We start from the raw sequence: 14,684 nt of genomic DNA on the forward strand, positions 1-14,684 counted from the left end.
TGTGCATCTTGTACGTATTTTGTTAGGTTTACATGCATGTCCTTTTTAGCAGCTGTAAATAGTATTGCATTTTAAATTTTGTGTCTATATACTCATTGTTAATATATAGAAATGCAATTTAATTTTGTATGTTTGTCTTGTATCCTCTAAGCTTTGCTAAACTTAGTTCTAGGAGGGATTTTTTGGGTCATTTTCTGCATTTGGGGATTTTGAGAGTTTTTGTAGATCCTTGGAATTTTGCACATAAACAATCATGTTATCTGCAAATAGGGACAGTTTTATTTCTTCTTTTCTGATCTTTAAATAAAATACCTTTCATTTCCTTTTCCTGTCTTACTGCACTATCTAGAACTTCCAGTACTATATTGACAAGAATAGTGGTAATAGATATCATTGCCTTGCTCCTGATTTTAGGGGGAAATGACTCAGGCCATGACTTTAAGTATAATGTTGGTTAGCTGTAGGTTCTTCGTAGATTTTTTTTTTTAAGACAGGGTCTCACTTTATTGTCCAGGCTGGAATGCCAGGGCACAGCTATGGCTCACTGCAGCCTTGGCCTCCCAGGCTCAGGTGATCCTCCCATGTCTGCCTCCTGAGTAGCTGGGACTACAGGTGCACATCACCACATCCAGCTAATATTTTAAAAATTTTCTGTAGAAATGGGGTTTTGCCATGCTGCCCAGGCTGGTCTCAAACTCCTGAGCTCAAGCGACTGCCTGCCTTGGCCTCCCAAACTGTTGGGATTACGGGTGTGAGCCACCAAGCATAGCCTCTGTAGGTCTTTATTTATTTTTAGTTTACTAAGAATTTTTATCATAAATCGATGTTGAATTGCATCAAATGCATTTTCTGCATCAATTGATATCATGTGGTTTTTCTTCTTTAGCTTCTTAATATAGTGGATTACAGTAACTGATTTTCAAACATTGAACCAACCTTGTATTCCTTGAATTAACCTTACTTAGTCATATTATGGTGCATAATTCTTTTTATATATTGGGGAATAATCCTTGCTAATATTTTGTTAATGATTTTTAATCATATTCACAGAGATTTCATCAGTAGTTTTCTTTTTTTTGTGCTGTTTTTGTCTGGTTTTGATGTCAGAGTAATTTTACCTTCAAAATATGAATTAAGAAGTATTCCCTTCTCTTCCATTTTCTGGAAGCAATTGTATAGTATTAATGTTATTTCTTCAAATGATAGAATTCTCCAGTGAAACATCTCAGCCTGGAATTTCTTTGGGGGAGGTAATTGTGAATTCAGTTTCATAATAGTTATAAGGTTATTCCAATAATCAATTTCATATTGGCTAAATTGTGGTAGTTTGTACTTTTTGAGGAACTGGTCTATTTCATCCAAGTTGTTGTCAAATTTATATGTGTAGAACTGTGTGTTGCATTCCCCTATTATTCTTTTGATGTTTTCAGAGTCTGTAGTGATAAATTCTCTTTCATTCACAGACTAAAACAGTTTGTCCCATTAGTAAGACTATGGCAAACTACAGACAATTCATTTTTAACACTAATATGTCGATACTTAAATATTTTCCACAGATGCAGATGGTATATTTCATATATGTTTGACATAGTGATTTCATATTATAATTTTTGTCAGTCTATAATTCCAATCATAAAAGGTAACAGGGTCAGGTTCATTACTTTTCCATATATAATTACAAGTAATAAAATGGCAAAATTAGTAGAAGGAATTGCAAAAAACATGAAGGTGGGATTAAAAGTATCTCTGTAAGACTGAAATGCATTGGAGATTGGTCTTGAGCAAAATAACCAATGCTTCAAAATATAGCTTGAGTTTTAATAATAACAAATTGATATTTTTGCTGTAATTCATTTATGGTTACCTGAGAATCTGGACTTATTTCTCTGCAAACTAGCTTTGCCTTACTGGCTAACCCAAAGCCTCTCTAATGCTTTTAGAAGCTTGACTCTCTTCAAAGTCCTCTGTGCTAGATGTACTCCATTTATTTGCCCTTCCAGATCTCCCCCTCTAGTCTTTTCCATCCCCCTCTGTTCCCAGGAGGCTGACCTCCAGAACTGCATCAAGGAGCTCCCTTGCTCTCTGTCTTCAAGTTGCTTGGGCCAGTGGAGAATCCCAGCAGGAGACAGATAGGGGGAGCAGAAAAATGTTGGGTTATGAATGCCCCTCACTGCCTCTTAGTTGAGTCAGCAGGGCTGATTGCATTCCTCCACTACAGGCCACAGCTCCTAAAAGGCAGCCCTTGCACACAGCTCCCTCCCCAGATTCTGTCAGCTGTTCTTTCCCTTTCTCCCTTAATTGGCCCCAGGGCACTGCATTCTCCCTCCTGATTTCCCTAAACTCTGCCCACACCTTTGTAAATAGTCCCTTTATTAAACTCACCTTGAATTACGCAGTTTGATTAAGCCAATGTGTTTCCCTGATACATTTTACAAATGACAGTTTCCAAATCCCAAACATCAGACATATTCTGTCAATTGTCACAAAGCAATAATCATTTATTTTTTAAAGTCGTTTACAGGTATTTATAGGCAAATGGATTTCCACTTTAAGACAGATAAAGAATGTGAGATTAAAATAGCATGCAGACATTCCTTTTATTGTTTCCTTTTGTTTTAACTGTGTCTGTGGTATTTTTAAGTGCTGTATTTAACTACTATACTATTACAGTCAAATACTGATTATCCATGTGTACTGCTGACACCATTTACAGTCATTGCATCTATTTGTATCAGAAACTCTTGCTACCAAGTTAATACTCTGCTCAGCTAGACTGAGACCACAGCCCTGCTCTGTCTCTGATAAAAGTGGTTAGACTACCCATACATTTCTACTATCTGTACTCATGCTGATCCCCTTTTTAAGGACAAATGATCAAGACCTAAGGTATATGGAAAACTGGTGAAAAATACATTAATTCTAGTTGTATAAGAGGAAACAAATCCATCTAAAAAATTAATGGCAGTAGAAATAAAAATCATAAGCCTTTACAGTAAAATATTAGAGTTCAGTATGCTTGGTTTCTAATGATTTCTATCCAAAAGAAGTTTTATTTAAAACTTAGCAAATACATCACAATCACAAAGACTAAGTTGTATCTACATAGCCAAAATGAAATGGAGTTAAGGCAATATCCAGATAACTCAAGATTAAAAAACAAAAAACAAAAAACATTTTTCTTGCAAAGGCAAGAAAGAATTAGTTTTCTGCTACTCAAACCAAATCCACTTTTATCATCATTCCCTATATTCCAAAGTTTCAATATTTTAGACCGAATGGTTTGGAGTCTAAACTATGTGAATGTTGATCTCAGGTGTGCCATTCATTCTGTGAGTATGGACACAGACTATAGAGGAAAAGCTTAATTTTTTTACCTTAACTATACAGACTGGTTATCAATAATGACCTCTAACAAATGAAAAACTTGCTTTTTAGAGACTCATACTATAAGTTAGGACTGAAGTAGTCCTCCGAATTCACCTAGCCCATTTAGCTCATTTTATTGCCAAGGAAACTGGAACCCAAACAGATTCAGCAACTTGCTGAAGGTCACACTGATAAGACTCAGCGTAATTCTTTTCTGTACACCATGCTTAATCACTCTGTTAGTTTACCAGTTGGTCTACATGTGGAAAATCTTTCCAAGTGCTTCATTCAATATGTTTTTTTTTTCCTTCTGATTTTGTCTGATCATATCTACACAAGGTGCTAAGGATATATGTAGGTGAGAAACTATGATTCAGTGTCAGCCAATCAAGAAGAAATTTTCCTGTAATTTCAAATAGATTCTGTACTTTTTACTAAGAATGAAACCAATTTGAACAGTAAATATGAAGAATACTGGTTTTGTTTGCCCTCTTTTAAATCCATGCACTCACGAGGTTTTTTTTGTTTTTTGTTTTTTGTTTTCTTAGCAGGAAGAGGGGGAGAATATAATGAAATCAGAAATGACTGATAGATTTGGCCTCTTCAGCTTGTCACATGCTGTATTTAAACAGTCTGAATAGCAAACACTGAGAAGTGCTAGGCCAGAGGATTTGGGCCCCAATCCTTTTAACCAGCAAATGGGACAGTCCAATGAAACAGACAGCCATGTTAGTGGCTTTTGATTTGATTCCACTGACGTACACGCGGTTCGAATTCAATGTCATATTTATTTTAACATTGCAGTGAAAAATGCTACTAAACAGAAAATGTAATAAAGTCAATAAGGCTCAAGAAAATTGCTTATTTTTTGTAACAAGAAAAGCTTTTTTTTTTTGGCAAATGGTTCTGTAGTCATAGAACATGAAGATACTTAGAATTAATCTCCCAATATGAAAATGTCCCCCAAATTATCAAGTTGAAAGGCACATACCACTGCCCCAGCAGTTCATTCAAGTTGTCGTTAGCATGTGAAATTTTAGTTGTGCTTTTAGCTTGTTATCAATGCAATATGGCCTTAAAAAGTGACATCCGTGCATACATATAATTTCTTTTAAAATGACCAACCCTCTTCCTCTTTTCTGATTTTCATTTCTGAAGACCAATTTTTGTTAGTTCTTCATTTTATAGAGGACCTGGTCCATGATGGTCTCAGAAAGATGCACTTCACAGTTTGTGCTCTATTTTATCTACAAACAAAGTTTAAATTATCTTTGTGTCCTAATACAAAATGGGTTTCTTGAAATATCAGTGTGATGGTGCTTCAATACTGTCATTTGTTGGAATGCAAAAGTGCTGGATTATTCTCTTTTCTCACTGGTTGTTTAAGGCTTACTTCGCTTCCAGAGGAGATGATTGGCAAACTGTTATCCATATGGTATCTGATAAGGTGGCCGACATTATCAAATACATGATCCTTGGTCCTCACCTTGAAAAAGAAGTACAAATATATTTAGGTTAAATTATAGTAGTTCTCCTGAAAGATATAAATAATCAGGGGGAAAATGCCAGATATAACCCTAAAGTAGATACTTTGCTGAAAAAAGAAAAGGTACTTTTTTTTTTTTTTTTTTTTTTTTGAGACAGAGTCTCACTCTGTGGCCCAGGCTAGAGTGTAGTGGCATGATCTCGACTCACTGCAACCTCTGCCTCCTGGGTTCAAGCAATTCTAGTGCCTCAGCCCGAGTAACTGGGACTACAGGCACGTGCCACCATGCCTGGCTAATTTTTTTTATTTTAGTAGAGATGGCATTTCACCATGTTGCCCAGGCTAGTCTCGAACTCCTGAAAGCCAATGCCCACCTTGGCTTCCCAAAGGGCTAGGAGAAAAGGTGCTTTTAAACTCTGTAGTCCCTAGTCAACAATTTTCTCATTCCTCATTACCATTTTAAAGCAACCATTCCCATAAGTTAGGAAAATGGTAGGCACTTGTCACCCAATCCAAATTTGCAATCAGCCTCTTTGCAGTATTATTGTTTGGTATATTCTATGTCACTATCTCTATAACTATTTAACTGGTTTGTATACAAGCATGAATCCCAGGATTGTAATTATCTTCTGTTAACCAGAGTGCTTCCATATCACCTTGTCTTTGTCAGAAGCAGGCCTTTCTGGAGAAGTTCTACCTCCTACCTCTCTTTGGAGGCTCAGCATTCCTGTCTTCTCCAAGAAGCCTCCTCAGACCTTCCTAATAGGCATTCATGTCTCCTTCCCACAGACTTCATAGTAGCTGATTCACAGATATTTGTTGTATGGAACTTACTGTCTGCGTGCCAAAGAAATTCAATTTTCTTATGGCATGCCTTCTATGGAATTCCCTTCCTAGTACCCTATGCATAGACAGAAGCTGTACATTACTATCCATTGTGGCTCCACCAGCTTGGTGGCCTGGTTATACACGTGCTCCTGTTTGGAGAGTGGCTAGGAACCATCCAGAAAAGGGGAAGGCATGCAACAAGGCAGCACCTTGTTATGTATTTCTGCCAGCTCTCCTACAAGGGATTTCTGGAGTTCTGTCTAGATGTTGGTTTTTGCCATATTAAAATCATGCATAATTACTGCAATAATTAACACAATTTGAATATGGACTATGACTTAGATAGTATTGTACAAATGTTAAGTTTCCTGATTTTGATCTTTGTACTATGGCTATGGAAGAGAATATCTCTGTTCTTAGGAAATACACATTCAAGGATTTGCAGAAAAGGACACAATGGCACCAATTTGCTCTCAAATGGCTCCAAACCTCAAAAAGGTTTTCATCTCCCCCATCTCATTCCCATCCCACACCAAATCAGCTGACCAATCCTGCCATTCTATGTTCTTAATGCCAAGTCACTCTGCCTTCTTCTTTGTATTTCTTCTGCCTCCATTCTGCCTCAGGCTTTCACTACTTTTTACCTAGAAGCCTCTAATTACTCTCTCTGTCCCTGGTATTTCCCCTTCTCTTTAATCAATCCTGTATACAAGTGTGAAATTAATCTGTCAAGTACAGAGACTGTAAACAGGCCACTCTGGCCAAATGCCCCATATGCTTTAGTTTGCTAGGGGCTAGGATAGGGAGGAGAGGTTATGCACAGAGAGTTTCAACTATTTTGAATTAAAACTAGGGAGAGTTCCTATAAAACTCTGGTTTTATGACTTATTTGAAAAAAATAAAATCTGGTCCCACTGGGCCTCTGCTCTGCACGACAGCATTTGGTTGGAGCTGAGTGGTGACTGCCCCCTTACACAGGGTATGTGCCTTTTTTAACACAGCCCACTGTACCTTATGCTCGCTCTATCCCCTGCCCAGCTTTATTCACTGACAGTACTGGCCTAGCCCTGCAGACACTGTGTTTGTAACCTCACCCACACAAGATTTGTCACTGTGGTAAGAAACATATAACATGAGATCTGTTATATATGTGTGTGTGTGTGTGTATATATATATATATCTGTTATGTAACAGTTAATACTGTACTAAACACTTAACAGATTTTTAAGTGTACAGTACAGTATTGTTAACTGTTAAGTACAATGTTATACAGCAGATCTCTGGAACTTTTTCATCTTGCATGACTGAAACTTTATACCCATCAAACAGCAACTACCCACTTCCTTGAGAACATTGTAGCATAGGACAGGATTTCCCTCTTTTCTATGGTTGTTCTATGGTGTTCCACTATATGGATATATCATATTTTCTTTATCCATTCATCATTTAGTGGATCTTTGTTTTCACCTCTTGACTATTGTGAATAATGCTGCAATAAACATGGGAGTGCAAATATCTTTTCAAGATCCTGCTTTCAGTTCTTTTGGATAATTACCCAGAAGTGAGGTTGCTAGATCATATGGTAGTTTTATTTTTAATTTTTCGAGAAATCTCCAAACTGTGTTCCATAGAGGCTGTACAATTTTACACACTCACCAATAATGCACGAGGGCCCCAATTCTTCATATCCTTGCAAACACCTGTTATTTTCTTCCTCTTTTTTTTTAAAAAATAATAGCCATCTTAACAAGTGTGAGGTATTATCTCACTGTGGTTTTGATTTGCATTTTCCTGATGATTAATGATGTTGAGCATGTTTTCATATACCCGTTGGTCATTTTTTTGTCTTTTTGGAGAAATCTCTATTCATTCAAGTCCTTTGCCTATGTTTTCATTGGTTGCTTTTATTTTTTTGCTATCGAGTTGTAGGCGTTCCTTATATATTTTGGATATTAACTCAGATATATTGTTTGCAAATAGTTTCTCTCATTCTGTAGGTTGCCTTTTCACTAAGCTGATTGTTTTCTTTGCTGTGCAGAAGCTTTTTAGTTTAATGTAATGCTACTTCTCTAGTGTCCCTTTTGTTGCCTGTGGAAATACCAGTTTTCCTTCTGCCTCTAGTTTCATTCCACTGATACTTGGTATGATGTCAGCCTCTTAAATTTGTCAAGACTTGTCTTGCTATCTAACATAATCTATTCTGGAGAACGTTTTGTGTGCACTTGAGAAGAATATGTATTCTGTTGCTGTTGGATGGAATGTTCTGTATATGTATGTTAGATCCACTTGGTCCACAGTGTTGTTCAAGTTCTTTTTTTCCTCATTGATCTGTCTGGTATTCTATCCATTATTGAAAGTGGGGCATTAAAACCCCCTACTATTATTGTTTTGCTGTCTATTTCCCCCTTTAGTTCTGTCAATGTTTGCTTCATATATTTGGGTACCCTGATGTGCATATATATTTATAATTATTATATCTTCCTGAAGAATTGATCCTTTTATCATTATATCATGTCCTTCTTTGTCTCTTTTGACATTTTGACTTAAAGTTTATTTTGTCTGATATAAGTATGGCCACTCCTGCCCTCTTTTGGTTATCATTTTCATGGAATATCTTTTTCTAAACTTTCACTTTCAACCTACGTGTGTCCTTAAATCTAAAATGAGTCCTTGCCAGGCATGGTGGCTCATGCCTGTAATCCCAACACTTTGGGAGGCCAAGGCAGGTGGATCACCTGAGGTCAGGAGTTTGAGACCAGACTGGTGGACATGGTGAAACCTCGTCTCCACTAAAAATATATAAATTAGCTGGGCATGGTGGCACACCCCTGTGGTCCCAGCTACTTGGGAGGCTGAGGCAGGAGAATCACTTGAACCCAGGAGGCGGAGGTTGTAGTGAGCTGAGATTGTGCCACTGCACTCCAGCCTAGGCAATAGAGCGAGACTCTCAAAAAATAAATAAATAAAATAAAGTGAGTTTCTTATAGATAGCATGTAGTTGGATCTTGGTTTTTTTTAATCAATTCAGCCACTCTATGCTTTTTGATTAGAGAATTTAATATATTTACATTTAAAGTAGTTAATACTAGAGAAGAACTATTACCATTCTATTGTTTTCTGTCTTAAAGCTTTTTTTGGTCCTGTTTCTCCTTTCTTGCTGTCTTCCTTTGTGTTTCACTGATTTTTCATAGTGAATAGGCTTTAATTCCTTTATCATTTTGTTTTGTGTATCTTCTAGAAGTATTTTCCTTGTGGTTACCATGGGGCTCACATAAAACACAGCTATAACAATCTATTTTAAACTGATAACAACTTAACCTCAATCACATACAAATACTCTACACTGTTATTTCTTCACACACAATTTTATGTTATTGATGTCACCAATTACATTTTTAAATTTTGTGTATTCATTAACATATTTTATAGTTATATAGTTACTGTAGCATAATAACATTTTGGTTAACAACAGACTGCATATACAATGGTGATCCCATAAGATTATAATGAAGCTGAAAAATTCCTGTTGCCTAATGCAATTGTCCTGAAGAATTGACTAATGTGTTGTTGGAACTGAAACAGGAAGGCATAGCTGAAGAGGAGGCAAAAGGAAAGGAAAGTGCAGGCAAAGAAAAAGAAGAAGAATCCCCCCAAAAATTAACAATAAAGAGTTTAGCAGAAGCTTTTTCAGACCTTAACAAGCTTTTTGAAAAAGACTAAAAACATGGACCCCCAACACCAAAAGGTTTTCATTAATAGAAAAGAATGCTCATGTTGCATTATCTGCGTACGAGCAAATCTATGATGAAAAAAGAAACAAAGCAAGCAAATCTCCAAGGTCATATGTCTGAAAATAGTGACACTTTCTCAAGCGACTCAAGCAGGTCCTTTAGGAGATATTTTATAATAAGGCATTGTTATCATAGGGGATGACAACTCCATGCAAGTTATTGCCCCCTAAAGACTGTGGAACAATATGTGGAGATAGAAGACAGTGATATTGATGATCCTGCCCCTGTCTAGTGCTAGCCTAATGTCTGTGTTTCTGTCTCTATTTTTAATAACAACAAAAAAGTTTAAAAGTGAAAAATATAAATAAAAAATTTTAAAATAGGAAAAACCATATAGAATAAGGATATAAAGAAAGAAGATATTTTTGTACAGCTCTATAACCTATATTTTAAGCTAAGTGTTATTACAAAAAAAGTCAAAAGAGTAAAATAATTTAAATGTTTACAAAGTAAAAAAATTACAGTAAACTCAATTTATTATTGAAGAAAGAAAATTAAAAAAAATAAACAGTGTGGTCTAAGTGCGTAGTGTTTATAAAGTATGCAGTAGTGTGCAGTAATGTCATAGGTCTTTACATTTGCTCACCACTCACCCGCTGGCTCATCTGGAGCAATTTCCAGTCCTGCAAGCTTCATTCACAGTGAATGTTCTACATAGGTGTACCATTTCAAATCTTTTATATCCTATTTCACCGCACCTTTTCTATGTTTACACACACAAATATTTACCATTGTGTTACAATTGTCTACAGTATTCAGTACACTAACGTGCTGTATAGGTTTGCAACCTACAAGCAATAGGCTATACCATATAGCCTAGGTGTGTAGTAGGCTATACTATCTAGGTTTGTGTACATATATTCAAAAATGTTTGCACAATGAAAAAAATCATCTAGCAGTGTATTTCTCATAACATTTCCCCATTGTTAAGTGATATATGACTTATTTTTCATATTTTTGTCTTTTAACTTCTATAACCAGAATTAAAAGTTATTTACACACTGCCATTATAATATTACAGTATTCTGTGTTTTTCTATACATTTACCTTTACCAGCAAGCTTTGTACTTTCATATGCTTTCATGTTACTGTTTGGTATCCTTTTGTTTCAACTTGAAGGACTTTAGCATTTCTTGAAAGGCAGATCTAGTGGTAACAAACTCCTCATCTTTTGTTTATCTCAGAAAGTCTATATTTCTCTTTCATTTTTAAAGGATGGTTTTGGCCAGGAATGGTGGCTCACGCCTATAATCCCAGCACTTTGGGAGGCCGAGGCAGGTGGATAACCTGAGGTATGGAGTTCAAGACCAGCCTGGCCAACATGGCAAAACCCCGTCTCTACTCAAAATACAAAAAATCAGCCAGGTGTGGTGGCGGGCACCTGTAATCCTAGCTACTTGGGAGGCTGAGGCAGGAGAATCACTTGAACCTGGGAGGCAGAGGTTGGCAGTGAACCGAGATGGTGCCATTGCACTCCAGCCTGGGCGACAAGAGTGAAATGTGGTCTCAAAAGAAGAAGATGAAAAAAAGAAAGGATGGTTTTGGCAGATAGAGTAGTCTTGGTTGGCAGTCTTTTTTCTTTTAGCATTTTGAATATATTGAACCCACTGATAGTCTTGTGGGGGTTATGATAAATGTGCTGATAGTCTTATGGAGGCTCTCAGGTACATAATGAGTCTCTTCTCTTGCTGCTTTCAAAATTCTCTATTTTTGACAATTTGATTATAATGTATCATGATGTGAATGTCTTAGGGTTCCTCATAGTTGGAGTCCATTGGTCTTCTTGAATCTGATGTTCATTTTCGTCCCTTACTTGGGAAGATTCAGACATTATTTCTTTAAATAAGCTTTCTGCCCCCTTTCCCTCTCCTTCTTCTCCTTCACTCTCTTCTCCATTTTGAACTCCAATAATGCATAAACTGGTCTGCTTGATGGTGTATCACAAATCCCTTAGGCTTTCTTCACTTTTTAAAATTATTATTTTTGTTGTTGTTCCTTTTTCTGAAGAATTTCAAATGACTTCTCTTTGAGTTTGCTGTTTTTTTTCTTCTGCTTAATCAAGTCTGCTGTTGAACACCTCTAGTGAGTTTTTCAGTTCAGTTATTGTATTCTTCAGGTCTAAAATTTCTGTATGCCTCTTTTTAATATTTTCTTTCTCTCTGTTGATATTCTGACTTTGTTCATGGATGGTATTATTGAGCTCATAGAGCATCTTTATTATACTTATTTTGAATTCTTTGTCAGTTAATTCATATGCCTCTGTTTCTTTAGGATCTGTTTCTAGAGATTTATTTTGTTTGTTTGTTTGGGCCATGTATCCCTGATTCTTTTTGAGTTTCATAACTTTGTGTTGGGATCTATGCATTTGAAAAACAGCCACCTCTCCCTTTCCTTACAAACTGGCTTCATACAAGGGAAGAATCATACCAACCAGCCCAAGTAGAGATTCTGGGGGTCTCCAAAACCTTCTGTGAGGGGATGTTACTTTTCTGGGCCTGTGTGTTCAATTTTTCAATTACAGAGGTTTGCCGTTTTTCAGGAACTTATAATCTCTTGCTCCTTCTGATGTCTGTGGCACTGCAAGTTCTCTGGTTCTATAGCAGCAAGCCACCACACTCTTCCTTGTTCTCCATGGTCACAGGCATCCAAGGTATGCCAGCTTCCTTTCAGTGCCCCAAGTGGCAGGACAGATAACTGGTTCATCAGGCATCCCTCCAAAAAGCTGGAATTCTGGACACACTTCACTCCCCTCCCTCCCTTCTGAAGGAGAACCTTCAAGTTGTGTACTTTCTCCTATTTGTACTGAGGAGTGCCAGCTGCAGCAAGCTATCCTGTGCTCTTCTTTGTTCTCAGTGGCTCCTGGCATCCAAAATATGGCAGTACCATGAGCACTCCATGTGAAGTGAGACAGAAACCAGTCCCTCAGGCAACCCACTGAAAAGCCAGACATGGCATGCAAGCTCTACTCTTCTCTTTCCCCCATTCCCCCAAGGGAGAGGTCATGAGACATGGAATTCCTTCCTGCCACTGAGCTATGCTGATTTGGGGAAGGAGATGATGCAGATAAAGTGAAATTGTTCTTCTTACCTGTTTCAATATGACTGTTTTCAGCTCTATGCTCACCTGAGGTACTGCAACTTTTGAAGTGAATTCTGTGGTTCTCATAAAGGTATTTTGGTCAATATAGGGTTGTTAATTCTGTGTTTCTGTTGGGGGAACAAGGGCTGGGACTTCCTATTCTGCCATCTTGCTGATGTCACCACTCACATGGGCTTTGATTGCATCATTTGTCTCAAAACTGCCAATGCCTCTCCACTGCCTGGCAAATTAGGCATTTCTGCCCCATATTGATGGCTCCAACTTACCTTTCCCAGGATAATTTTCTGTCTACAGGCATCCTTTGCTACTGTCATTCATCTTCTATTGGCTCAATACCATTCTATTACTCTGTCTGCACCTATGGTTCCTTCTCTATACTACAAATGTCCCCCTTTTGAAATCTTGCCTTCTTTCAAGGTCTGCTTTACATGATGTACTCTATAAGAAGCCTTCTCAGTTTGCCTCAACCAGAATGACCTCTCTGTTCTGAGAAACACCATAATGCTTTGGTTGAACCATTCTTATCTCATTCAGCTTTATATTATAATTATTTAAGCACCTGTTTTATGAAATTATCAGCACTCTGAGAGCAAGGACTATGTATGTGATACTGAACAACAAACAGCCGCAAATTCCTTTACTTCTATATAGCAGGTATTCATTTAATTCATTGAATTGAAAAGGGCAGAAAGAGGCTGTCCTCTGCTTGATACTCCAGGGTGGCCTCCTACTCTAACCCCTCCACTACCCTCTAGTTAGCATGTCCTGCTCCAGCTGGAAGGTTCCAGAAAAAGCAAATACTTAGCCTTGAGCACTATTCAATACCAGGTTTTGGAAATCATTCAGGGTATGCTTAATAGAACAACATCTTGTGAAACCTCTAATGAGAAGTCAATGATACCTTGCCTTCAGGATCCACCAGAAGAAGATGTTTTGCTTGGCCTCCCTGTAGTCCACTCAGCACATATTGGCCAGGGGATGTTGCACTCTCTCGAACCAAAAAGTCCCCATCCTTTACCAAGAGGCTCTCTGCTGCCTTCCTGCTCAGCTTGCCATGATAGCATTCTTCACTCCACAGCTGCTGCTTAATGTGTGGCAAAGAATGTGAGCTGGCAGGCTGGGCTGTGGCACCCGGCTGAACAGTTTCTGGTGCCTCTGAGGTCAGAACACAAAGAGAGACATCATCGAGTTACCTCTTCATCCGTCCATTCATTCATTCATTTATTCACTCAGCAAATATAACCTGAGGTCCTACTGTGTGCCAGGCATTGTTTAAATAATACTGCTTGGGGAACAGATGAGGTTTTTGTTTTCAGAACTCCCAACAGGCTTTAATTTAATGGTAGATCCAAACATTGCCTTTGGCTTCTGTTACCAGGGAAGCCTTGCCCAGGTGCAGGAGTTTTTCTTTCAGATGGGAAATGGAACAGACCCATGAGAACAGCTTTTATAACTGCAGAGAGAGGCTCTTTATGTCCTAGGGGTTGCATGTTAAAGAGAAAAAGGCTTATGCTGTACCTGGAATACAAATAATTTCCACAGTGTTTCCAAACCTTTGAAAATAGCCATAATAACTTCAGGCCATCCCCACTTTTTAGCATTTAGCTCTTGTCCCACCTTTTTAAAACCAAATTATTAGTGTGTGTCTAGTCATTCTTCTGACCCAAAACTTCAAAACTTTGCTAAACCTCACAGCATTCCTACTAAAGGACTACTTTGTTGTTTGTGTCATTCACCTGCCTGGACAAAAAGAGTTGATGAGGTAAAAGAAGACAAATCATCAGGGAGGAACAGCCCAAAGCAGCTCCCCAAGGCGCTGCCGAATAAGTGTTGTCCAGAGCTGAGAGCACTGGGGATGGGACAGGACCTCCAGTTAGCAGTTTATAGTACTATCCACACTCATAATAGTGATAATAGTTACTGCATAGTTCTCATTTATCAAGTGTGATAGAAACTGCTAAATGCTTTATATACATTATGTTGTTTAACTCTCAAAATTAGACAGGCAAGGAAATAAATCTTTAGAAAGGGTGGCCGGACAGGATGGCTCATGCCTGTTATCCCAGCACTTTGGGAGGCCAAGGCAGGTGGATTACCTGAGCTCAGGAGTTAAG

General features: G+C 37.8%; 2 protein-coding genes across 24 annotated transcripts in view; one reads left to right on the forward strand and one right to left on the reverse strand.

The window, feature by feature from the left end:
- EID1 (EP300 interacting inhibitor of differentiation 1) overlaps window positions 1–14,684 on the forward strand; it is a 73,645-nt gene that overhangs the window by 10,638 nt on the left and 48,323 nt on the right. The gene's annotated exons all lie outside the window — the stretch shown is intronic.
- Window positions 2,478–14,684, reverse strand: part of SHC4 (SHC adaptor protein 4) — a 139,855-nt gene continuing 127,648 nt past the window's right edge. Inside the window, exons 11-12 of the mRNA XM_024232402.3 lie at window positions 13,472–13,725; window positions 2,478–4,852 (exon numbers count right to left, since the gene is read on the reverse strand). Coding sequence (XP_024088170.2) covers window positions 4,697–4,852; window positions 13,472–13,725 — 410 coding nt within the window. The 3' untranslated portion in view covers window positions 2,478–4,696. The remainder of the gene's footprint in view (window positions 4,853–13,471; window positions 13,726–14,684) is intronic.

The sequence above is a fragment of the Pongo abelii genome, chromosome 16 (genome assembly GCF_028885655.2).
Source record: "Pongo abelii isolate AG06213 chromosome 16, NHGRI_mPonAbe1-v2.0_pri, whole genome shotgun sequence".
Lineage (NCBI taxonomy): Eukaryota > Metazoa > Chordata > Mammalia > Primates > Hominidae > Pongo > Pongo abelii.